Source organism: Sceloporus occidentalis, unplaced genomic scaffold, assembly GCF_023333645.1.
Source record: "Sceloporus occidentalis isolate IW3139 unplaced genomic scaffold, rSceOcc1.0.p SCAF_6, whole genome shotgun sequence".
NCBI lineage: Eukaryota > Metazoa > Chordata > Lepidosauria > Squamata > Phrynosomatidae > Sceloporus > Sceloporus occidentalis.
Window position 1 is genome coordinate 93933696 of NW_028316986.1, and position 27241 is coordinate 93960936.

Genomic DNA, 27241 nt, shown 5'->3' on the forward strand with positions numbered 1-27241 from the left:
CGAAGTATTAAATAACACAATAAGAAACAACAAAGAAATCAGAGGCACAAAAATAAAAGGAGAAGAACATAAACTAAAAGCATACGCTGACGATATGTTTATCATATTAGAAGATCCCCTAAGGAGTATAGAACATTTGTTGAAAGAACTAAATGAATTTGGAAAATATTCTGGAATAAAAATGAACAAAAGTAAAACCTCAATCCTAACAAAAAACTTAAAAGAGAAGGAGAAAGAAGAACTGACAATTAGTTCAGGCATAAAAATAGAGAAAAAAATAAAATATTTGGGAATATGGCTAACGGAAAGTAATATAAACTTGTTTAAAAACAACTACAAAATAATTTGGCAACAAATAGAGAAAGATTTAAAAAATTGGAATGCATATACTTTGTCAATACTGGGCAGAATTGCTACAATCAAAATGAATGGCCTCCCAAAATTTATGTTTTTATTTACAAATTTACCAATTGACATAAACGAAAAAATGTTTAAAAAATGGGAAAAAGGAATACTTAACTTTATATGGAAAGGGAGAAAGGCCAGAATACAATCCAAAATCTTGAAAAAGGAGAAAGACTCAGGAGGTTGCACGTTACCGGATGTAAAGATGTATTACAGAGCATGCAGTATGTTATGGATCCAAGAATGGATAATGTTAAAAGATAAAAAAATTATTAAATTTGGAAGCATACAATATGAACAACGGCTGGCACGCTCACCTATGTTACCCCAAAAAATTATAGATAAGGATATTAATAAGCATACTATAAGAAAAGCACTGTTAAAGTCATGGCGTACAATAAAAGAAAAATTTTACAGAGGGGTGCCAGAGTGGGTGTCAATAGATGAAGCCTTCCTAATTGGAAGGGGAAAAGGAAAAGATAGTTGGATTACATACAAGGATTTACTAGTGAAAGACAGAAACGGCAACATGAAATTAAAGTCAGAAGATTTGAAAGAAAATGGAAAAAATATAACATGGTTTGAATATTTACAAATAACAAAAAGATTCAAAAAAGACAAATAGAGAAGGCTTCGAGAAAGATGTAAATGAAATAGACAAAATAATATGGGGGAAAGACAAAGGGAAGATATCTAGACTATACAAATTATTCTTAAGAAGAGAACTGGAACAGGAAATGGTCACCACATATATGGTTAAATGGGCACAGGAAATAGGACATGAAATAGAGTTTGAGAACTGGGAACAAGCGTGGAAAAAATCTTATAAGTTTACAGCATCTCAAGATCTCAGAGAAAATTATATCAAAACAGTAAACAGGTGGTATTACATGCCATCCAGAATAGCTAAATACTATCATGTAAAAGATGATAGATGCTGGAAATGTCATAAAGAAAACGGTTCCTACTATCATATGTGGTGGTCATGTCAAAAAATCAAAACATTTTGGCTTAAAATTCATAAAAGCATACAAGAAATATTTGAAATACAATATCAACTATCTCCCAGATTGTATTTATTAAATATGACATCTTTCCTGGGCGAAAAATTGGAAAAATTCCTCTGGAGAATCATGCTTTACTTGATTACAGCGGCAAGAACCTTATTAGCAAAAAACTGGAAATTGGAAAATACACCAAGAATTGAGGACAGGCTACAAAAAGCAATAGAATATATAGATATGGATATCCTGACTGCAATAATCAATAATGAAGCAAAGAAAAAAAGAGAAACAGAATGGGCTCCAGTAATAAGATACTGGACAGAGTATATGGAATAACTTATGGGTCACATAAATAGCATATATAAGTTTGATGTACTGAAATATGTATGAATTTGGGAAGATTGTATTCAGTACCTGTATTCTGTAATTTGTATAGAGTGTAATATATTGGAAAAACAATATGCAATACACACAACAAAGGTAATGAATGTAAATAATTATGACAAAAATCAAATAAAAATATTAAAATGGTTAATTAATGAAATATCCCACCTTTTTCCCAATGGGAGATGTAAACACATATGGAGACATGCTTGTAAGTACTAAACACATATGTGCCAAAAAGATATGGCCAGCCACAGTTCTGCAGCACATTTGTTTGTATTTCATGTTTCATATTTGTTTTCCACTGTAAACATTGGTATATAGAAAGCAAAATATATTGATTGAGCAAAGTGTGAGTCAGATCCAGGCATCAAAACCTTTTTGTTTTAAGTTGATGTCCAATGGCTGCTATTTCATTTCAGAGGAAATGAACCCCATGCAAGTGAGTGGGTGGGATAGAGAATGAGTAAACAGTCTAAAGAAAAGTATAATCTTTATACCTGACATATTGAGGTTTCAGGATCACATGTCTCACTGTGCCCATGACATTGACAAGGTACACAAGAACCTAAAGCTGGACCTGGTCTTCTGCCAGCGGATGTGGAGGGGAGTCTATAAAAACCAGGAGCGCATGCCTGCCAAAATAAAGAAAAACTAACGTCATTATATTGTGGCTAGGGAAGGAAGTATCAGAGAAGACAGCAAACACATCTTTATTCCCAACAGCTTTGATAGGCAGCCTGTCTTCACTCATTCTAAAAAACAAATCTCAAACTGTTTTACAAACAATGCACAGTACACTTGATAAGCAAGAGCACCAATCCTAATTGAAAACTATGTTGCCAGATCCCAGAGGGAGCACAATAGCACCAGCCGTTTCATATTAAAGCTTGAGAAACCTTTCATTTAGATGCTCCCGCCTTGTACACCATGTAACTATCCCTCTATTTCCTGAGTGGCTGAGCTGATTTCCTTTTTTGTTTTTATTGTATTTTGTTCCACTGGCTATACAAAGTGAGTAGAAGTATTCTATTTTTGCATTGTCCTTGGTGTGCTTTTCTGAAATGACAAGCTAATATCTGCCAATACCTTGGCTGATAGATAACAAGCAAATGTCAGCAAAACATATCTTCATTGCTACATTATTCATACTTGTATAATTTAAAAACCATACAAATAAATGATTCAAAATAATAAAAATGCTGCCATGGTCTGGGACCATTAGCCCTTGAAATAAAATGTATTCCTTACCCAGCAGTAAAAATCAGAAAGCATACTGAAAGTTACAACCAAGGCTGACAGATGCAAAAAAGGCAGTTTTTTTTAAATCTTCGGACTCTCTTTTCCTTTACCCTTCCCTCCTCTTGCTCCCTTATGTGTTTCATCCTTAACTAGCCTGTAAGAATTGCCTTGTAAATAATCAAGACCTAATAATAATGAAGAGAGGATAATGGTGATATTATTAAGTATTAGTATATGTGCTATATATAATACAGGAACAGGAGACATGTGCAACCATATTTTTACAAGTTTTTTGTGCCTACAGAGGACAATTTTAGTATTGCCCAGAGATGGGCAGTTAGTGAATCCCTAGTATGTTTCCTTTTTTGTCTTATCTTTTTTTTAAAATTATAGACTGATAGTCTCAGATCTGTCTTCACTTCCTTGCATATACTTCTTCCTTTCTCACTCAAGTCATGTAGCCATATCTTTCCTTTCTCCCAGACAATGTAGTTCATTTTATTAAACCATTCTCTTCACAGAAGATGATCTTTTTATGATTCCAAACAGCAGCTGCCCTATAGGGTAACATGATACATCTATGGCTCTAATAATAGATGCAATAATAGCTATTCCAATACTTTTTTTTACAATGTTTATCTCAAAGAATTTTGATGGTATAAACATGTTTATAGCAGTGGGACTGATGGAAATATTATGGCTCTGATTCTATACAGACATTTCTGGAAATTAACTACAGCGGTCTAGATGAACCAGTGGTCCAAGTCAGTGCAGGGCATCTTCTTATCTTTCTAGGTAGGAGCTAAATTTTTCAACTCAGAATATTTATGAGTAAAAATGCCTAGGAGTGGTTTGCAAAACATTTTTCATTGAAAAACAATAACAGAGTATATTAGTTTGCAAGTAATATGCCATTTTTAAAATGTAACAAATTATGGATAGTTAATACAATAAAGACATTACACACTCTTGTTCTGCTTCTATGAAGTGAAATTTCATGATTAAATTAAGGAAACATTTTTAGCATATTCACTGCATGTGTATCCTTTCTTCTCCCTGAACAAAATTTGATAAACTACTTAGAAATGTAAGCCAGTTTGAACTGGGAAAACTCAGAATGCTAGTTGGCTAATGCTACTGATTTCTGTGATGCAATTAAATAGAGCACAAGAGGCTTTTACTGCTGAGATGTATTGAACAGAAGGGAAAATAACCCAGCAGTTCTATTTTAGTGCCATCACAAGATGATACCAGCTTCATGGCTGAATCACAGCCAGCACCCACAGTGTCAGTAGCCCACAGTGGTATACAGAATCATACACTGGCATTATCCTGCCTTACTTGAGGCAGGCTCTTGTCGTGGAAGGTACTGAGAGCCAAATGATTCCCCCATTGACGGAAATGAGAAGGCAGTGTTTGCCAAATTCCATCCCTCTTTCAAGTGTCATCTCAAAAGTTGTCCCATAAACAACAACAACAATTGTTGTTGTTGTTGTATCCTGTTTCCCTCCCAACCTATTACTATTTAAAAGAACGGTACAATTAAAAACATACAAAAAGTTAACATTAGAACAGAATTAAACTATTTTCAGTATTACAACAAGGCACAGAATGCTGCATAGGATGAGTTAAAATGTCAAAATTCACCTCAAACTACAACTGCCAGAATTCCTTAGCTCTGAGCCAGGGCAGTTAAAGCTGTCTCAAACTGGACTATTTCTGCAGTGTGTTTTGAATCTATGTTTTGGAGACTGTTTTGTGTCTACTGCACTTCGAAGAAAAGCAGACAAGACCTACTCCAATGCTTGGTGAGGAGTCACATTTGCACTGAACCAGTGCAGCCAGGTTGGCCACTGGAGCTTCCCATGAAGTCCTGTGATGGCATAGTCATCACAAGGCTTTGTGTGTGTTTGGGCACAATTCTTGCACCAGAACATGTTCAAAGTCTCACAGGATTGTAGGTCTCCCAAGACTTTGGACAGAGCTTGGCAGGCCATATATAAGTCTAACTGCATGGCAATCAGCCATTATCAGCTGGACCTCAGCATGCTGCAGTAGGTTCTTCACCTTTTCCTGCATTTGGAGAAAACAATAGACAACAATGGCAACAATATTTTTGGCATGGATGCATGGAAAGAGAGGAGGAGGAGGAGTGTGATTTATTCAATTTATATCATATGTTTCTTATAACACCCCAGGGCAGCTAACAGTCTTCCATAAAAACACAGTTACATAAATATGTAAACTTCACAAGTTTAAAATAAGAAGTTACACATCTAAAATTGCAAATATCTTAAATCATGTATTATAGATTAAATATCTGTTTTCAACAGCATTGGTTTTTACTATTGGTTTTTACTGATACCTAAAAGACAGAATGGGGTAGGGGTGGGGGCAACCAGATCCCTAACAGAAGGATGTAACATAACTGGGTTGCCAGCATCAAGAAGGTCTCACCATTTGTAGTAATAAACACAAGGTTCAAATCACTGCTCAGCCATGGAAAACTACTTGATGACCTTGGGCAAGTCAACTCTCTCAGTCTCAGAAGAAGGCAACGGCAAAGTCCCTCTGAATAAATCTTGTCAAAAAAATCCCATGATAGGTTCACCTTAAGGTCATCATAGGTTGGCAATAACTTTGAGGCACACAACAACACTAGGCCATGTTACTCTAGGTCATCACAAGCAGTTTATAGGATCTGAAAACTGCAACTGACTGGGTATACTCCAATTCTGAAACAACTCCTAGAAACTCTCCTACTTACTTTGGCATGCTGGGGGGATATTCTAGTTACAGGCAGATGAATATAGAATAAATAAAGCAGAAACAATCATAATAAACTATCTGGAATGGTGGCAGCCATTTGTAATAACAGAGATCACATAGAGGAGACAAGTGTCATCCTCCCATCCTTAAATCTTTACTAAATCCTGTTAATTGCATGATTGGGGGGAAGATTATCACACCCCTGTGCACTTCTCCTACACTTGTTCTGTCTGTAAAAAGTAAATAATGCCTCCATTACTCTTTACAGATGGGACAAGAATGGGAGAAGCATGTGGGGGTTTGATAATCTTCCTCCTGATCGCGCTATTAACAGGATTTAATAACAATTGAATAATGGGAGGAGGATGCTTGCATCCCGTGTGATAAAGTCTAGTGTCATAATTGCACCTTGTAGATTCTGGACTAAGCACTAAGCACTAATCTGATGTGGGGAACTAGCAATTATTTTCCTCTTGATTATTCAATTTAGATGATTTTAATTGTTTTTAATTTTTTTATTGTATAGTCTTTTAAACTGTTTTTATCTTGTGTGTCACCTTGGGTCCCTTTCTGAGAGAAAGGCAGCATAGAAATGAAAGGAATGAATGAATGAATAAATAAAATTCTGAAGGTCCCTGAAGTGCCTAGAACCAGCACAAAATTTGTAGGCATAGACTACAATTTTTTTTTCTGTCTTGGAAACTTGTCAGGGACTTGAAGGCAGCCAATGGCTCAGGAACCAGCACTAGCCCAAGGACCATCATTTTAAGTAGTAATGGATTAGATGACCTCTAGGGTATACTTTATAAATATCTAGACTTCAAAGACAATCGCTACTGATTGGTTGAATGCAGCAGAGACAAGAAATTGGAAGAGTTACTGTACCTCACATGACAAGCCTAAGTATCCCACAGGACAGTCACATTTCTCAATCAGCTGGGCGCGAGGAGTTCTTCCTGATACACTTCCCTCCTGTGCAACTTCTATAGAGATCTCAGAAATTCTGGCAAAAGGGAAGGGGAGAAATCATAACCAGTGAATACAGAAGTGAGAATTATGTGGTTTTCCAGATGTTGTTGGATTGCAAATCCCAGCAGCTCTTGACAGCATAGTCAATTGTTCAAAAACACTGCATCCCCCCTCTAAGCTAATGGAACTCTTTAACACTGTGTTACATTTAGTTACTATACAACAATACAGCTACTTTTTTACTTTTCCTCTTAAGATTATATACATTAAAAAAACAATGCTTATTTTGGTCTGTCTGAAAGAAAGATCAAAGCTAGTGCTGTCTTTAACTTCATTTCAGTCATTATTAGTCTGTACCAGTGAAACTAATGTAAAATATACTTGCTTATTCACCTTCAGTGCTGTTTTGTTTTTAATTTAAAGCTAAACTACCAGAACCTTAGGGGGAGAAAAGTAAATGAATAGGATGTTCAACAAACTTCAAAGGCATTGTAGATTATGAAAATATTTTAAGGTATGTAGCCAGAATCTAGCATTTTGTCCAAATTTCATGAGAAACTGATATAAATGTTCAAATGCATAAACATATATGTATCACTCCAGTAAGGGCATTACTGTATGTCTGTTCAGGAGAGGGGAGCATAGTTGAGTATTCTTTACTGTAGATACCTGTCTTATTAGATGGAGCCTCTCAGATAGTAAGTTTTCTCTGAAAGATGTCACCAACAGGATCTTTTCACCATAGAATCTATTAGTATTCAGATATTACTGTCCAGGAGGTGTCTGTATGTCAGATCCTTATCTGGGGACCAGCACACATAAGCTCTGTGTACTGTTTCTGCAATAGTTTGAGTTCCTGTATAACAAATCCTCTGTGGTGCCCTTATAATGATTGTACCTGTATGCAGAAGTAATCTGTATGAAATCAGGCTATTTACCACCTAGTTTTACCAACTCTTAAAAATAATTTTAAAAGTGTATTTTTATGTGTGGGGAGATCCAGAACAGGAGTGCAGCCTGAGCTTGGAACCAAACACAAGCATCTGTTGCAGTCTGGAATTTGTGGGCTGATGTCACATTATTTGATGGATTTGAAAGTAAAGTCTAATGCACAAGCAGTATATTTATCTACAGGGATATGTGCATGTTAATTTTTTTTGTTTAAAAAAGCTAAGGATAAAAAGAATTTGCTTTGTATCTTATTTTTCTCTCACTGGTCCAAAGGAAACAAAATGGCCAGGCATCAGTTCTCTAAACCTCTTTGACCTCCTCTCTAGTTTTGCAATAATATGGGGAATATATTACCCTTGGAGAGTTACTGCTCTCAACTAACTAGGGTTCAAATGTTATTCCATATGTATGGTTCTGTGGGTGAGAGTGTTTATATATAGTTAAGAATCTCAGTGAGGTGAGAAGGAACAGTAGGATGGCCCTGGAATAAGAGGTAGAAAGCAAAAGGAGTAGATACCTACATTCGATAGGGAGCTTTGGAAGGCACAAGTCAGAGAAACATTACAGGATAAATAGGAAGGGGGGAACACGGTCATTATTGTCTCATGCCTTAGCAACCATTTTCCATACTTCTATATATAAAAAGCATCAGTACTTTGGAGACAGCAGAAACCTCATAGAACAAAAGGTATTATATGAGGACAGCTAAATACACAAAACTTTAAATTCAGGCTTAATAGAAGCTGCCTTTCTGGAGAGATTTGGCTGCTGCTTGTGGAGCATACTTAATGCATCTAAGTCTGAACAGTGATCCCCAGTCAATATTAAGAATTCTGAAATAATCAACATGAAAAAGGAACACATAGTTCCAGTTCAAATAGATGGACTGTCTTAGTCCACTTTTTTTGTGAAGGAACCCAGCCATATAATACAAGAAATAGTTCCATTTTGAGCAGTAAATGAGAAAGGGGTGGGGGAGAACAAAATTAGCACAGCAGGGAAAAATGTTTGGCTTTAGATTTTTAGTGGCAACCTCTGAATCATTCAGTGTAATAGCAGAAAGATGATTAGTATTGCTGCTAAATTACATAGCCAATATAAAGCTACCACTGGAATTAAGCTATTTTTACACTTGAACCTACTGTCAGTAAGAGGTTTCTTTATAATGTTTTTTCTGCAACATCAGTGATGTGCAATGCTGCATTTACAAACATTTCAGACAATCTCATTTTTACATGTGCCAAAATTAATTCAAAAATAGTCACAGAAAAGATTTGGTTTCACACAGTTCAATTAGAAGCCCATCAGCCTTTTGCCACCAGCTGTGGCTGCTGAAAGTAATATGCACATAATTCTCTACCAAATCACACACATAGGCTAGAATCTTTCTGGGTAGATCACTCCATTAAATTAATTGTTGAATGATAGGTCAACACATAGGTAAATCCAATTATTCAATGGGTTTACTCTATTGATGACTAATAATAGCATTTGGGCCTTAGTGTGTTACTGCAGCCAAATTTAGGTGTTCATTGTTGCACACTCTCCATTTCCTTCCTCCTTCTGGTACCAGGAAAGAATCTGAATAGGAACTTTTAAGAGAACATGGCTACAAGACTCCATGGGATGAGAAGTGCTGCCTCGCCAGGCCTTCCGTTTACATAGATCTCTGTACCTACATTCTGCCAAATGTGGTTACAATCCCTTTTCACATCTCTCTCTGTGTGCAGGGAGGGAGAGAGTGGGGCTGAAAAGTGCACCCTTGGCTCTCTCTACTTATATACAACAATAACCAACACCTGAATATGGTTTCTTTCCATGATTCACATGCACCCTACTGCTTGGCACTACCTTTGTGTGATGATTGAGTTGCATGCTCCAGTGAACAGGCTATGCTGATAGTAGCATTGCTGCTGGTAGAGTGTCCCAAGTCCAATAGGCATTTCATAAGGAATCAGACTAAATGTATCCCAAAGCTACTGGGCAGCAGCACTAGCGAGGGCTGACAATGGAAAAGGATCACTCAGAGACAAGAGTGTCACTTTAGCTAAGTCTGAAGGAGTTAATACTGTACAGAAAAAAAAATCAGTGGTAAAGCATGAACCCTTTTATCTTAAAAAAACTTACAATGAGACAATATAAAATGAAATAAAATAAAATGAGACAATATAAAACTCTTCAATCAAATACTTACATCCATAATTACACAGTGTTTTACTCTGGAAATGACAATCAATGGAGGAATGGGATGGTCTTAATAATGAGGCAAGCTGGAGCAAAACAGTCAGAGGACGCAATGCAAAGTCTGGCAAAGAATGTTAATAAGGTTCCAGGGAAGGCCTATTAATATATTTGTGATCAGTGTACCAACATGGTATAGTGGTTTGAGTGTTGGACTATGACTCTGAAGACTAGGGTTCGATTCCCAGTCTGGTCATGAAACCACTAGGTGACTTTGGGCAAGTCACATGCTTCTCTGAACTAAATCGTGCCAAGAAAAGCCCTGGATAGGATTGTCTTAGGGCCACTATAAGTAGGAAACAACTTGAAAGCACACAACAACAAACAAGCAAGATTTATGATCATACCACAGAAACACATGAGGAAGAATTCAAAACATTTTGCATGGGCATGCAGGAGAAAATGCATCACACACTGAAACAGGATTTAATAATAATAGGCAATTGAAATTCAAATGTAGGGAATAAAGCAGAATGAAACATTGTAGGAAAATTTGGTCTAGGATCAAGAAAGGAAGCAAGAAAACAACTTACTGAATTTTGTGAAGATAAGTTTGTTCACTGCAAACACATCCTTAAGGTGACCAAAGAGAGCACTGTATACATGGATGTAAACTGATGACTGATATAGAAATCAAATAGACTACATAATTGGAAACAGAAGATGGAAAAGCAAGACTAGGGGACGATTGTGGCATAGACCATGAACTGCTAATTAGAATTAGCAGATTAGATTTAGAAAGTTAGAATAATGCTAAAGAAATACACTAAGGCATGGTACAGACTGGCACAAAGTGCTGGCCTGTGGGTGGAGTCACGGTGGAGCATCTGCATGCTGGATGCTATGATGCTGCGTGCCATTTTAGATGGTGTGTGGTATCATGGCTTGACCCTGGTGCTGCATCTAGACGATGCAGCGCCAAAAGGGCGACACAAAGCCGCACCACTGTGGCTGTGACACCCTTTAGAGGGCACAAAAAGGAGCAACATTTTGCGGTTCCTTTTCCCGCCCTCCGGAGGCCGGATCAGGGCCGCAGTGTGCGGTGGCCGCGGCCCCAATCTGGTCAGTAAAGGGGTGGCTGCATGTTTGTACAGCCCCGAAGTCCATCACTGTGCCAAAATACAATCTAAAGAACATCCCTCTAGAATTTAAAGACCACATGAAGAATAGATTTGCATTACTAATGGAGAGGGAAGCAGAAGAATTTGGGACTGGAATCCCAATATTGTGGGGGAGGAATAGAAAAAGACATTATTGCAGCCAAAAGGAAATAAAAGCCTTATTTAGTGACAAGTGAAACTCTTCAAGCAGTAAGGAATAAAAGGAAATAAAAGTAAAAGGTGACAGAAATAGGGTCAGAATCCTGGATACAACAATTCAGCAACTTGTACATAGGGACAAAGAGAACTATTATAATAATAAGTGCATAGAAACTGAAGAAGACAACAAGAGATCTTTTCCAGAAGATGTGAGAAATTAAAGGGGAATTCAAACCAAGGGTAGAGATACATAGGTGCAAGACAGACGAGAAGAAAGGGATGGCCAGAGGCCGCTTCCTGGTAGAGCCATTTGGGTGCTCTGGCACGCTTACGTCACCAGGCTGCGCCCCGTGTGGATGGGGCCATAGCCTTATGACGTAACGGTATAAGGGCTCAGCGAATGTGGATGCTGAGCCACACCAAGCCCTTATTTTGCCACCGCCACGCCGCTTTGTGCCGGTAGGTATCAGTCCTATATGACCAACGAGAGAACACATTAACTGACTGGGACAAAAAAAAAAGTCAATTGAAGCAGTAAACTGAGGAGCTATATAAGAGAGATAACATGATGACAGATTCCTTCAAAGAAGAACAATTTGAAGAATACCCCACAATTTTAAAAAGCAAAGTGGAAAAGAATTTCAAAGGAAATAAATAATCAGTAACAGATGGCATACCAATAGAGCTGCTTCCGGGTTGTTCCCACTTAAGATTTGAAACGATTTAAAATACAACGTTTTTAATAAAATCGATTCAAAATAACACTGTTCTTATCCCGCTATCCGATTCGCTTTGTTCATCGTTCCCATCTGTTTGTTTAAATCGAAGTTTTTACCTGCAAGCGTTCCTACTTGGCATGAAATCGGTGTTTAAATAAAGCGATTCTTCTCCTCCATACCTTATTTGGAGCTGTCAATCAATAGTACGTCAGAATGACGTAACGTTAATCCGGAATATTTGGAAGCGATTTACCTTTTGGCATCGTTTCCATTTCATTGACAGCCAGGGAGAATCCCTTCAGAGAGCACAGAGATCAATGAAGGAGGCTGCTGGCAAAAAGCGAAGCTCTTTCCAGAGGAACTATGGGATAGGTTTTGGAGGGCAGCATCCTTTCTCCCAAGACAGCCAGGGAAAATCCCTTCAGAGAGCACAGAGATAATGAAGGAGGCTGCTGGCAAAAAGCGAAGCTCTTTCCAGAGGAACTATGGGATAGGATTTGGAGGGCAGCATCCTTTCTCCCAAGACAGCCAGGGAAAATCCCTTCAGAGAGCACAGAGATAATGAAGGAGGCTGCTGGCAAAAAGCGAAGCTCTTTCCAGAGGAACTATGGGATAGGATTTGGAGGGCAGCATCCTTTCTCCCAAGACAGCCAGGGAAAATCCCTTCAGAGAGCACAGATAATGAAGGAGGCTGCTGGCAAAAAGCGAAGCTCTTTCCAGAGGAACTATGGGATAGGATTTGGAGGGCAGCATCCTTTCTCCCAAGACAGCCAGGGAAAATCCCTTCAGAGAGCACAGAGATAACGAAGGAGGCTGCTGGCAAAAAGCGAAGCTCTTTCCAGAGGAACTATGGGAGAATCCATTCAGAGAGCCCAGAGATCAATGAAGGAGGCTGCTGGAAAAGCAGGGAGGGAGCACTCTTCCCAAAGATTCTCTTTCCAGGGTTGGAGGAGAAGGCAGATTCCATTTGAGAAATGGAGGGAGAAAGGCTATCCCCCCCCCATTGATCAGAGCCTGGGTGAGATCAGATGCCTCCTCGCGAGGAGCCTTCCCTTCCCTGTCTGGGCGAGATCAGTGCCCAAGCGGGCAGGGAATGTCTCCTCGCGAGGAGCCATCCCTTCCCTGCCTCTCCTCCGTTAGAAATGGGCTCTCCCCACACAGAGGGGAGGTTGCAATCCACCGGGGGAAGCCTTGAGCAGCCGGGACTTCAGGTGTTTAAAGAGCTGAAGAGATTAAGCGCCTGTAAACCATTAAAATAAAAAATAAAAATAATCCTTATCTCTTATTGAAAGACCGCAGCGGACAAAGGGGTGAGGGAAGCAAAAATGGCGACAGCCATGACGGATGGGGACAGAAAGGGCAACTCCCCCAAGGACAGCCCCATCGCACTCCGCTCCTCCCATCCATCTAACGCTTTCAAAGACTGTCGTTCCTATTTAAATGCTCCGGTTCCTAAATCGAATCAATGGAAAAATGTAGGTCAGACCCTAGTGTTTTTTTAACACGTGTTAAATGAGGAAAGCTCGAATCAAAATTTTATTCCGCTCTACAATTCGATTTGTAGTGGAGACGATTGCGGGTTGCTCTAGAACCGTTCTAGGTTTAAATAGGATCCTAATAGGAACGCCACTCCTTGGATTCGATTCAGAACGCGGGGTTTCACCTAGTGAGAACAACCTCTTCAAGGTGTAGGGACCAGAATCCATTCAAACTGTAACAAAAATGTGTCAAAAAATGCAGAAAAAAAAACAACGGCACACAATCAATATATATTCAAATCCCAAGAAATGGGACATCAGGAAATGTAGCAACCATCAGACCTGCATTAATCTCCCATGCCAATAAAGATTTTACAAGAAATATTTTTAAAGTAAAGGTAAAGGTATTCCCCGTTGACAAGGTTGTCAAGTCGTACCTGACCATAGGGGGCAGTGCTCATCTCCATTACTAAGACGAAGAGCCAGTGTTGTCAGAGACTACTCTGTGATCATGTGGCCAGCATGATTGCACATAATGCTGTTTACCTTCCCACTGGAGTGGTACCTATTTATCTACTTGCATTTGCGTGCTTTCGAACTGCTAGGTTGGCAAAAGCTGGGACTAGTGATGGGAGTTCACCCCATCATGCGGCACCCAGGCCTCCAACTGCCAACCTGCCAATCTTGCAATCAACAGAGTCAGTGTCTTAACCACTTGAGTCACTGCATACATGAAACAAGAAATACCAGCTGTCCAAACTGAGTTCATAAAAGGAAGAAGCATATTGCAAATATAAATTGGATAATAGAGTGTAACAAAGAATTAGAAGCCTGTGCTTTATAGGTTACAGCAAAGCCGTTGATTGTACAAACCATGAGAAATTATGGCCTGCTATAAAGGAAATGGGTGTGCCATAGCAGCTGATGGCCACTGTCAAGACACAGTATTTAGAAGTGGAATGGTTTCAAATTAGCAAGGGGTTCAAGCAAGGCTGAATTTTATCACCCTATCTGTTTAATTTATATGCATATGGAAAGCAGGGTTAGACAGAGAAAGGAAACATGAAAACTTGGGGATTAATATCAACAATTCAAGATATGCAGATGATACCATATCACTTGCTGTAAAAATTAATTAAAATTAAGGAACAATGTGCAAAAGTGGAGTTATAGTTGAACACTGAGAAAACAAAAATAATGACCACAGATGATTTACACAATTTTAAAATGGATGATGAGAACACTGAAGCAGTCAAAGACCTTTTATACCTTTCTACAGTTATAAATCAATATGGTGTCTATAGTGAAGAAATCAGACTAGGACTTGGAAGGGCCGTTATGAATGAACTAGATAAGATAAAATATAAAGATATATAATTGAATACTGAAGTCAGAATTATCCATGTTATAGTATTTCTGATTTCTATACATAGGTGTGAAAGCTGAACAATGAAGAAAGCTGACAGGAAGAAAATCATCACATTTGAAATGTGGTGCTGGAGAAGAGTTCTATAGATACCACGGATTCCTAGAAAGACAAATAAATGAATCCTAGAACAAAACAAGCCTGAACTGTCTCTAGAATTTAGCATGACTAAACTGTGACTATCATACTTTAGATATATCATGAGACAATAGTAGAAGACAATAATGCTCGGCAAAGTGGAAAACAGTGGGATAAAAAGAAGAATGAATTACAGGTTGTTTGAGTCAAACAAGGAAGGCACAGCTCTGAATTTCCCAGATCTGAGTTAGATAGCAGGTCCATCTAGCCAAGTACTGGATGACAATTTTATTCAACTTGGTTTTTCTTTATACAGTCTGCTCTTCCTATCTGCGGGGATCCATTCCAGACCCCCACCTCCCGCAGATAAGGAAAAACACAGGATCTCAAGTCCGATTATCCTCAATTGTGGGTACAACATTCATGCAGCAGCTAATTTGGCAATGTGCATGCACCCCCATTGAAAACAATGGCCCCGACTGAAAACCATCTGTGGATGCTTAAATAACTTTTCAAATTTTTCCATATGTAGATTTTTTTTAAAAATGAATATGGAAGAAAGTGGAACTGATAGATTTGTATCCATCTAGATAGAACAACTTTTGTTAGGAGTAGGGCCTTCTAAGGTTGGAGCAGAATGGGGTACAGCTTCTAATAGTGTAAGTTAAGCCTCCAGGGATGTGATTGACCATTCTCCCCTTCCCTGTTTTCAAAAGCAGAAGCCATTGACTAGCCACCTCTGGTTTTGAAAAAAGGTCCCCTAAGACCTAGAAAAGGCCCACTCCAAACAATGTCCTCAAATGACCAACTGTTTCCCCTTCATATTTCTGGTGGCATGATTACTCCCTTTTTGGCCCCAAAGATGGAGTGCACTTTTTTGTGCACACTTGAAATTCTAGTTTTAATTTCTGTTTTGTGGTTCTGAATTACAGGCACATCCAGCTGGGATCTCAGTTGGATAGCTGTATCCCCCCCCCCCCCGCCCCCTTGCAGGTTTTCTGTAGCTGGGCAAATCCACAGAACCCTACTGAGGTGCAGACTTTGCATATCCCTTACTTCATGAAGGAATGGTGAACCATACTCAGCCAGCTGTCCCAGAGCTGGCAGAATTCCAAAGCTGGGATTCAGCAGTTTCCTGAACTGCTGGTTGCCTCTGCTCAGCTTCATTCTTCCTTCATCTTCCCAAGAAGGCAAATCAAGGGAGTATCAAAGCAACTAAGCTTCCGAGGGAAACCAACAGGAAACTCACTGAACTGTGGTTCACTTCCTCTTCCATTTCCTCTGCCTTGGGAAGGGACTTGAAAGTGGGCTTCAATGGAAAGGAAGAGACCTCTTTCTGAGTTCCTGGTCCAATTGGCTAAGCCAGGAAGACAAATTTAGTCCACAAGCTGTTCACCAGTGGAAAACACTCCCTTGGAGTGTGATGAAGTCTCCTTCTTTAGAGGTTTTTAAGCAGAGGCTGGATGGCTATCTGTCAGGGGTGCTATAATTGTGTGCCTTGTGTGGACTCTTCCAACTCTATGAGTTTCTGCATGGCGGGGGTTGGGCTGGCTGGTCCTTGTGGACTCTTCCAACTCTATGATTCTGTTTGTATGTAAGTTTGTATGATATTCCTGCCCCAGGGGGCCACAATTTATATTATTTGTTTGTTTTAATCTCTTTCTTTTATTCACTGTTCTTTAAATATTTTATTTATTTAAAATTATATTCAGATTACTCTCTCAAGATGGTGTATAACATTAAAACAATACAAAACACTAACCATATAATGCAAAAAAAAAGTTATAAAAATAGAATAAACAGACATTAGAAATAAAACTAGCTTAAGAAAAGGCAAGTGGAAACAGCTGGAGTCCTTGTGCTTTCCTGAGGACCTGCAAGGAAAGGCCCTGACAAACCCCTGATTCCAGAAATGAAAGGTCCTCACTGAGCTCAGTGACAGGCATGTGAAAAGGGCCTCTGTTGTTGATCCCATTCTCTGGGCAGGTTGGTATGGGATTATGGCAACCTTTCTCGAACTCAGATCTATTTGATGTACATTTCTACATATGCCATGCTACTCCAAGCACTTTATTGCATTATCACAATTGATAAACATTATTTGAATATATAATGCTTAAAGGGTCTAACCTGATCAAGTTGGTACAAAATGGTTACCTGGTTTGTCTCATGAAGCTGCCATGAGTAGCCTTAATAAGTATGTAATGAATGTTGTACAGGACATCCATGAAGTCTTCATGGGTCACAGTTCTACTGACCCTTGGGCCATCCCCGTGGTATTTCCACTCATGCTGAAAAGGAAACACCAAGGTAATATGCACTCATGATTTAACAGTTTACAAAGTGTCAGTGACATAACTTCTTGAACAGGGTGGACTGAAAAATTACCTCTGTCATTTCTATCTCATGCCTTGTCAATTGACCATTCAGAGGAGCAGCTACATGCTTGACAATAATTCGCGTTTGTGTGGGAGGCCCACCCTGGATGATGACCTGGGGGTTGTAGGTTGCAAAGCCAGTCTCTTCTCGTGCTTCAAAGAAGATAGCATATTTCAGCTTTCCTCCATAAGCTGTCAACTAACAAAGAAAAACAAACCATATAAATATTTATAGGAAATCAAAGCCAAAAACTACAGAATCAAAAACATTTCTGCAGGGCATGCATGTTCAAATAGTGAGAATAAAATGAAATGAAATATCTCAAAACATTGTTCTCTGGACCTAAACATTATGTAGCTGTTGGTGAATGCACACTGTAAAATGTTGAAAATATGAATGTTTTTAATTAGCACAGACCTAATCAGACAAGTTCTTTTGTGTGCCCAATCTTGTGGACCCACAAATGTCCATAATGGCTTTAGATGAAACTGTACAGCCCATTTTCCCATGCTCTTTTAAAGAAACAAACTGTCCAGGATATGTCTGTATAGACATTTGAAAAAGCATTTGTTAGTTTTCTAGCATATCTATTTTTCCTGGAGCAAACTATCAAGTCAACCCCTCTGGAATTTGAAAATTCACGCCATCTTACATCAAGCTAACCTGAAGCACATTTCAATATGGTGGATGCTGCAGGAGCCTTTTAAACCATGCTTCCCAAATGCATCTCTCAGTCTCTCACTATGGCTGGCAAGGTTAGGTCAGCTAGAAGGAGATTGTGTTCCTTTAAGGATAATCCCAAATTGATCCAGGTCAACCATAGCCACAGGCAGAACAGAATATAGCACTGTACTGTCTTAATATTTACCTCAATACTTAGTTGGTTGCAATTCAGCCTGGGTCAGCATAAATGTCTCTACCACAGTTATTAAAGAGCGTTGTTCAAGTATTCCAATGGAGCTAGCCTCAACCCAGGACAAAAATAATAAATAGGGCTCCAGCCCTTTTATTTTTTGCCTTTCAAAATAGGTACTTAATGGAGAGTAGTATAAATGACAATGCCAGAGAATTACATGCTGAAAAAGTCAGATTGTATGTAAGATAGAATTTTCCCAACAACATTTTCTAATACTTTCTTGTATTTTTTTTTTTTGGACACTGTTGTTCAACAGACAATTCATAGCTAAGGCTGTGGAAAAACAGTCATGACAGTTTATTCATTTCAGTCCTGTCTAACCGTTCCAATAAAAGGAACAGAACAACAGTAACAACAACTGGGAAATTACAACTTTAATTATAATTCATATTCTTTACCTTCCGTCCTTCAAACTGTTCTGGAAGTCTCCAATAAAATGGTTCTGAGCGTAACTCTTGCTTCACCAAGTCGATATTTGCAATTGTCTCTGGATACTGGTATATAATTCCATGGACAGTTCGGTGCTGGACACTTTCATCAACCAGAGGAAGGATGACTTGGTCTGGCTTAAGAGTCAACTGTAGATAATTGAAGAGATGAGACAAAAAATAAAATGTTTTTTCTTTTTTTCTAGACAAAACATCAATTTATGAGTAATTTAAGGCAGGTATAAGGAGGCTTTAGGGATCATACTTTAGAACAGAAGTTCAGGATCCAAAACTTGGAATCAGATACAAACTAATGGTTTGTGGTAGACACATACTTAGCACAGTTAAACAGCAGATCATGCCAAAAATGTTTTCAATATTAGTGCTAGCTCATTAATAACATTACCTTTCCACTGTGATGGGATTGCATGTTCTTGTGAAGCAAGAGGCTATGCTAATGGCAGCAGTGCTGCTGGTAGGGTCTCCCATCTCAGACAGGCTTTTGTGGAAGAGCCAGACTAAATGTGTCACATAGCTACTAGGCGGCAGCAGCAGTGTGTGTGGGGGGTGGGGGTGACACTGAAGCTGCACAACACATATTATAGGAGCAGAGAATATGAGAAGCATGAATTGGGGGGAGATAGAAAAGAAATGGAATGTATAAACATTGCTATAGTTGGGGTGAACAAGCTAAAGCAGACAGGAATGAGACACTTACAGCCAGATAATTACACAATTTTTTACTCAGGAAATGAAAATCTAAGTAGAAATGGGTGGCATTAATAGTGAGGAGAGGTGTAGAAAAAGTAGTCAAATGATATAATGCAAAGCCTGATAATAATAGCAGAAAGACTTTGAGGGAAATCATCAGTATAATCATAATCCTGGTTTATGCTCCAACTACAGAGTCAGAAGAAGAAAAAATTAAAAGATTCTATGCTGGGATCCAGAAGAAAACTGATCATACACCAAAACAGGACTTGTTGTTAACTATAGGCAACTGGAATGCAAAAGTAGAAAACAGCAAAATCAGATGATAGGAAATTTTGGCCCAGGATCCACAGAGGATATAAGAGTGACTGAATGAATTTTGTGAGTTTGTTAATCACAAACACTTTCTTTAAGCAATCAGATTTAAGAGTAAAAGTTAGAGAAGAAGCAAAAATACAAAGTGACTGAAATAGAATCAGACTGAATTAACAACTTTTGGGCAGGGTCAAGGAAAACTATTATAATCAATACAGAAAAAATACAAGCTGACAAAACAAAAAAAGGAAGAAGAGACCTCTTCCATAAGATCTGAAAAATCAAAGGTAAATTTAAACCAAGAATAGGGGTGCTCTACGATCAGCAGGGGAATACATTACATCAGTAGTTCTCAGACTGTGAGAAGAGGAGGAGGAGGAGGAGGAGGAGGAGGAGGGATAACAAGCTTGCTGGATCGTGTCCTCTGGCAGGGCCTATCCTGGGCTGCCACTTCTTATTCCCCCACCAGTCCCATCATTCTTGGGACAAGACAGTGCCTGGATGTACTGATGTATATTCATGAATACAGATGAATATGCAAATGAAAATACACACACTAAACAAAGAAACTTATTTATATATTATGTTGAGGTGTGATATCAACATGTAGCTGTAAAGGGGCTCAAAAAGGTAAAGAGTTTGAGAACCATTGCATTACATGACCAGGTAGAAATAAAAAGATGATGGAAACAATATAATGAAGAATTATATAGAAAAGATGAAATGATGACAGATTCATTCAAGGAAGAACCATTTAACGATGAGCCTCCAATTTTAGAAAGTGGAAGATGCACTCAGAGCATGTGGGAGCAATAAATCACCAGGAACAGATGGCATACTAATAGAACAGCTATAAAGGAACTGAACAAGATCCTGAAGTGTAAACATATAACAGTGAATGTTAAACTTAGGATTGTCCAAGCCATGATATTTCCAATTTCTATGTTTAGTTGTGAAATGGACAATGAAGGAAGGTAAAAGACAACAGGAAAAGAGAAAGATCTCATTCTAGATGGATAGACTCAATCAAGGAAGCTATGCCACTGAGCAGGGTTATTAATGATTGGGTGACTTGTAAATCTTTCATTCATAGAATCACCATAAATCAAAGTCAACTTTATGGCTGTTAACAACAACAACAAAATTAGTGCTAGCATTACTATGGCCAATACTTTTCTCACAATGTCATGTCTCTCCTCTTGATGCTTTGTATTTCAATCACTGCTTTTCATTGACAGGAATATCATGTCAATAGCTCCCAATATAGCTGCTTTTCTATAGGAGAGGTGTGTGATATGTGCCTTCTGCTTCAGTTCCAATATTATGGCAGTCACGTGGGGTGAATTGGCATGATTCTCCTGCTCTCCCCTTCCCCCCCATATGCTATTCCCAAGAAGGCATACACGCAATGGGTAGGGCATATATTGGGAAAAAGGAGAGTTAAGGAGGCAGTATAGAAGAGTGAGTGCGAGACCATGAATCACCAAAGCATAATAAAAGCACAATTGATGAGAAGTGTTATTGCTTCAACAATACAACTGCAACAATTCAATAGGCAGGTGTGATAAAATCCTTTAACTCTATGTGGATTTTACCCCCCTGCACAAATTGTAAGGCAATGGCTCTCACACACAGAAGCTGGTGCATAATTTACAATTCTGCATGTTTATGATTCTGAGGTGGGAGGGAAGCCTGTATGAATGTATTAGACACTCTCCATTGCCATCAATATGTGGAGCAGATGTGACAATTAAATTAAGTGAAGAAAACCATCCTTGAAAAACATCAGTCTCTGAAACTTCACAATGTGCCTGTCTAACAGAGAAGCAGCCCTGAACTGACATTATTATTTTTCTACTGTATTTGCAGTAGCCCCAGTACCAAGATGACAGCACGTTTCTTTGAAGTGCTAATGCCAAAATGAAGTGCCTGACTTCACTCTAGAGGTGTTCCTGACTGCTTTGCATTAGACATGCTAATCAAGAAGAAACTGGTTAATGCACAAAGTATTTCAAATGTTTGCCTCAGTGTCATGGTACCTGTGTATCAGAGGGCTTGCCACTTGCACTCAGTCTGTTCTAAAATAGATTGGAATAGTTTGAAGTTATAAAAGTTCACAGGGATAACTGTATGAAACCGCAAGCCTCATTTAAATAAGAGATTCAAAAGAGGGATAACTGATCATTAGGGAGATTTTCCATCACATACGCTTGCATCTTTCAAAGTGTGCATGTGCATGTATGGGAAAAGGCATGCAGGAGAGGTGAAACTTTAATTATCTTTGGATGCAATCCTAAGCAAGCTTATTGGTCAATAAATTCCACTGACAACACTGGGACTTTCTTCCAAATTTGCTCATTAGTAACCTATTTTTTTCAAAACCATGACAATTGAATGAAATTTGGGCTGAGGACAGCCCAAGTACAACTGAATACAGAGTTTCACTTTTCCTTGAATGTAAATGTGGGTGGCTGGGTACTTCCTATCACACACATTTCTTTATTTTTCAACAACTGATTAACACTGGAATACTTGCAACGGAATGTGTAAACTTACTCCACTAAATAGCATTGCACTGGGTTCTATCTCTGGTGTTGATCTGTGATGGCTTGTTCAGATGCAAATCATCATTTAACCTATAGTCTTCAAGTGATCAGCATTCATGTGTGAACTAGCTCAGCATTTTGAATAGCTTATTCACATCTTTTAGTAATGACACCCTCCCTTTTTTTAAACAAAAAGCCCTCACTCTCTAGTACTTTGAGTACTTGAAAATCTTGATGTAAGTTCTATGAAAAGTTCTGATCAGTGAAGAATCAAGATGGAACATGAATTTTGAAAGCTTGAATTTCCATATAGAGCAAAGGTAACTGTATAATGAGTGTCCCAAATCTCTTTTTATGGATTTTGTATTCCATGTACAGTCGAAGAGATAGTGGATAAAATCACCAGCATGATGTCTTTGCACCCATGATATCACCTTTGTGGGTTTCTCTTCACCTTCTTCCTTCCAGTCTCTTTTAAAAACAATGCTGCGGCTCATGAAGGGGTACAAGGAACAGGATTTAATTCTTCCCTAGAACTGGCAAAACCACTGCTGGCTATTCCTTGCCTAAGAAAACCCTATGAATTTCATGGAGTTGCCTTAAGTCAACAGGTGACTTGAAGGCACAAGAGGAGATTACATTTTTCTCAGACTTAAAACTAGTAAATTGTTTTAAATATTGAATGACTATTTTTCCCTTTTGTTATGTAATGTGAAATCTTACAAATAGATTTTTTTTGGAAGTCCACTTCACTTTAATTTAATGATTTAAAAAAACACAAAAAGTACATCTACGCTTCTGGCAATCCTTGTCCTAAACCATTTATTTTTAAAAAATGAAATACAAATGAATTTTTAATGTAGGTTTTTAGGTTTTTTTTTATAAAGTACTTTATAATGAGAAGACACGACTCACTGGAAAAGACAATAATGCAGGTGGAGAGTAGGAGAAATAGAAGAAGGCCACATACTAGATGGATAGATTAAATCAGTGAGGCTATGGCCCTAAGTCTGTAGGACCTGAGCAGAGCAGTTGAAGACAGGAGGGCTTGGAGGTGTCTCACTGATAGGGTTGTCATGAGTCAAAATTGACTTGAAGGTAGTTAACAACAACAAATATCCATGTAGTGAAGCACATGATTGGATATCCCTTTTGTAATGTACTCATGAAGAATATATGAAAATTCTTCTTCTCCTCTTTTCTTGGTGAAATACAGTCACAGACCAGCCCCATCCATGTCAGTTAAAATAAATCCCATTAGTTAAACAGAAAAATTCACAGGTATGAGGATACAAAAATCACTTTACTTGGCTAACAGTCTTATCATCATATATTACCATTGCCTTTCCCCCCAAATTGTCAATAACACATTGTAACTGTGATAAGCAGAATGGGGCACAAATGAGTTCTAGAGAGTGGTCATCAAGGTTATGATTTCAAAGGGCACTTCCAGGTGGAAAAAATTAGCCTATATCAGACATGCTGAATCAGAATATCTAACCTCTGTAACACACAATAGGATAATGCTAACCCGGATCAACAAAATGGTAGAATCTAGGTGGACAACAAAAATGTAGCACAAAATCATCAATAAAAGCAACAAACAATGCAATTGCTGTCTCCTCTCATTTCCCCTCCTCTTTTGAAAAAGTCCTGCACTGTTGGCTACAGAGCATCTGCCAAAACACCACAACACTGAAACTGTTTTCTTAAAACAGCAGCATTGCATTATTGAAGCATTAAAAGGGGCCCCTAAATAATTCTGCATCAGGCAGAAGAGTCCTGCCCATAGGCCTGATTTTACTGAGGAAGGGCTGAGATGTGAAGGCGAAGGCTTTCATGGCTGGCATCCATAGTTTTTTGTGGGTTTTTCGGGCTATGTGGCCCGAAACCCCCCCCAAAAAATGAAGGGTTGAGATATTGCCTCCAAGGAGTTTGGGAAACATCCTGCTCTTTACTTGAAGCCCCTCCCATTCTCCAAGAGCTATCCCTTATCTACCTTACCATGCAGTTGAGAAGGCAAGCTGCAGATGGGGGAAAGCCCTCTGATATCTCTGATCAGACATTGCATGGGGTGTTCTCTGCAGATGGAGGGCACAAAACTCTATGGTTATCTGTGCATACAAAACAGTAAAATGACACCTGGGACAGAGCAGGCTTTGGGGCAGGATTTTGCCCCCCTCCCCTGAACTTCATCATTCAGCTTTGTCATGGGGAGCCATCTTACTCTGAGAATAATCCACTTCTGTTCTACATAGTGCTACCAGATGGACATTTATCCCCCTTCTGATATTTGCATATATTTTAAGCATTATTCCCTCCCCCTCCACCTCACCCAAATATTATTGTTATTAATAATATTTATTTATATAGCACCATAAATTTGCACGGCCCTTTAAGGTATCATCAAAACAGCATAAAACCTGCTAATAGCATACATGTGATTTCTCATACTCAGTTTCTAATCAGGATAATCTTAATTCACCCACCATCTTTTAGAGGTCAGATGGGCTGATATTCTTCTACTCCAGCAGACATGACAACCTACATCATAATAAACTTGTATAATAATCTATAAATATGCAGAATGCCATCCTCTCATGATAAATATGTACAAAAACCAGATATGTAAAATGGCCAATCTATTATCATTCATCTACCAAATGGCAAGTTCCTTGAACTTTTAAGAGCTCATCATCAATATAAAAGAAACATTTGCCAGACCATAATCTTCTTCAAAAATTTAGACATAAAGCCTCTCAAAATATGGTTCATCCAGGTAAAACTGGGAAATTCTGATTTTCCTCACTGTTTCACATTTGAAAAATGAAGAGTGTTACACACTCATAGGACAATTTCCCCAGACCTGACTACATTGCTTTTTCCTAGGTTTTAATAGCTTTCCTCTGGAGCTTGACATCCGTTATCTTATCTGAGACTTTTGGTGAATGTTTGGCCCTGATTGACTAATAGAACATGATCTTGCTCCTGCTTCTTGAAATACACAAGGGGAAATCACTGAAATTCCCCCCCCACCCACCCACACATATTTCCTACTACTATCCCTGTGTCTGAGTAAAAGACACCAGCAGGAAACAACATTATCACATTACATGGCTCAATAGTCCCTTACTCACCCACATACGGACCAGGCCCTTTGCCTCACTGCACTGCGATGTCAGGCCAAAGCAGTAGCAGCTGCTGCAGCCAAGTGGATTCCTGGCAGAGAGTCCAAACCTGCCAGGTTTGCACCTGTCACAGTAGATACCTTCCACATTCATCTATTGTAGAAACAGAAGAGAAGGCTTTAATGAACATACAGCATACACAAAGACACAGCAAGCCTGACTATCACCATAAGGTTCTTAAAGTAGGATGGATATGTGGTAAACATGCTGTCTTTTGCAGAATAAAACTTAATATCTGCAATAATTTAAGCACTTACAAAAATGTTTCCCTTACCTGCTGTCCTTTTTTTAAAAAGAAGCTTACGACCAGGTTGTGATCGCAATTTAATGTGAAATCTGCATCATACTGGATCAGATCAATAAGCAGCTTCAGCAAAGGAGTACATAGAGTAGTGTGGTGTGATGGTTTGGGTATTGAATTATAACTCTGGAGATTAGGGTTCAAATCCCTGCTTGTCCATGGAAATCCACTGGGTGACTTTGTGCAAGTCACACTTTCTCAGCCTCAGTGGATGGCAGTGGCAAACCCCTCTGAAAACTTTCCAAGAAAACCCTGTGATAGGTTTGTGTACGGGTCTCCATATGTTGGAAATGACTGAAAGGCACTCAACAACAACATATACAAAGTACATTTTAAAAATGTACCAAATGATCAAGAGTGGGCAACTGCATCCCGACTCAGGAGTTTTTAGATTGCAACTGCTGTGATCCCTCTGGCCATGTGAACTAGGGTTGGTGAGAGTTGCAGTCCAACATCTAGAAACCCAGTTGATCCTGACTGTAAGTGAAAATATACAGTTTCTGGAGAAATCTGAGATCAGTGACATTACTAGGGTTGGTGTCACTTAGTGCAGTTACCCATGGTGTCACCCCCACCTATTGACCTCCTCCCATATCACACTATACAGAATCCTTAGTAATGTTTTATGTACTAGTGTTACTCATAAATCTTAATTCCCATATATCACTGAATATAATGACAATAGTTGTGACATAAACAATTAGCATACCCTTAAATTACAATATCACACACATAGCCTAAATGTGTGTGTGTGTGCATTGTGTCATGGGGTTAAAGTGAAAATTGCATAGGATGTGATATTTTTAAAGAAAATGTAAGTATAATAATTAATTTTTTATTTTTATTTTTTAAAAACCATGGAGTCTCTCCTTTCTCTTCCCATTGAGTTTGTTCCACTCACACTCTCTCTTCAGTGTTTTAAGGGGATGCAGGTGTACGCAAAGCCCATTTCTGTTAAAAGGCAGATGTTCAGGGAGCAGTGGTTTCACCCCTGCTTAGGGTGTCACCTAGTGTGGCAACCCCCCCCCCCAGCCTCCTAGTGATGCCCCTTCTTGAGATACAGTGCCTGTGAACAACTTGTTAAATAGTTAATAGAAGTTAACTAATGATTAACTTCTTAAAACAGAAACACTCATTTTAGGCAAGTACTGATTCCCTATCAATATGTACTGTATTTTCTGGCATATAAGACTACTTTTTAACCCAGGAAAATCTTCTCAAAAGTCAGGGGTCATCTTATACGCCAGGTGTCATCTTATAGGGCAGGTGCTGAAACTTCTAAGCCAGACTGGAGAATCTGCAGTCGTCGCATATGTAACTGAAGGACGGAGCAAGCTGCAGGCATCCAGGACGCCCGGGGTATGAAAAAAAGAGACATGTTTGCAATACCGCTCTGATAGTCTTGGAGACAGGGAGGGTTGGGCAGGCAGGGACCGATCCAAGCAGGCTTTGTATACAACAAGTTTTCCTGCTAAGTACCTGCGTGTCATAAGCATTTGAATTAAAATTACCATATTGAAAACAAATCTGAT

The 27241-nt window shown here is 38.8% G+C and overlaps 1 protein-coding gene across 1 annotated transcript in view; it reads right to left on the reverse strand.

Moving 5' to 3' along the window:
- The window catches only part of LAMA2 (laminin subunit alpha 2), a 609129-nt gene that overhangs the window by 156165 nt on the left and 425723 nt on the right, over positions 1-27241 (reverse strand). The window contains exons 25-30 of the mRNA XM_089530405.1: positions 25358-25501; positions 18619-18798; positions 17314-17502; positions 17083-17216; positions 6690-6807; positions 2294-2428 (exon numbers count right to left, since the gene is read on the reverse strand). Coding sequence (XP_089386531.1) covers positions 2294-2428; positions 6690-6807; positions 17083-17216; positions 17314-17502; positions 18619-18798; positions 25358-25501 — 900 coding nt within the window. The remainder of the gene's footprint in view (positions 1-2293; positions 2429-6689; positions 6808-17082; positions 17217-17313; positions 17503-18618; positions 18799-25357; positions 25502-27241) is intronic.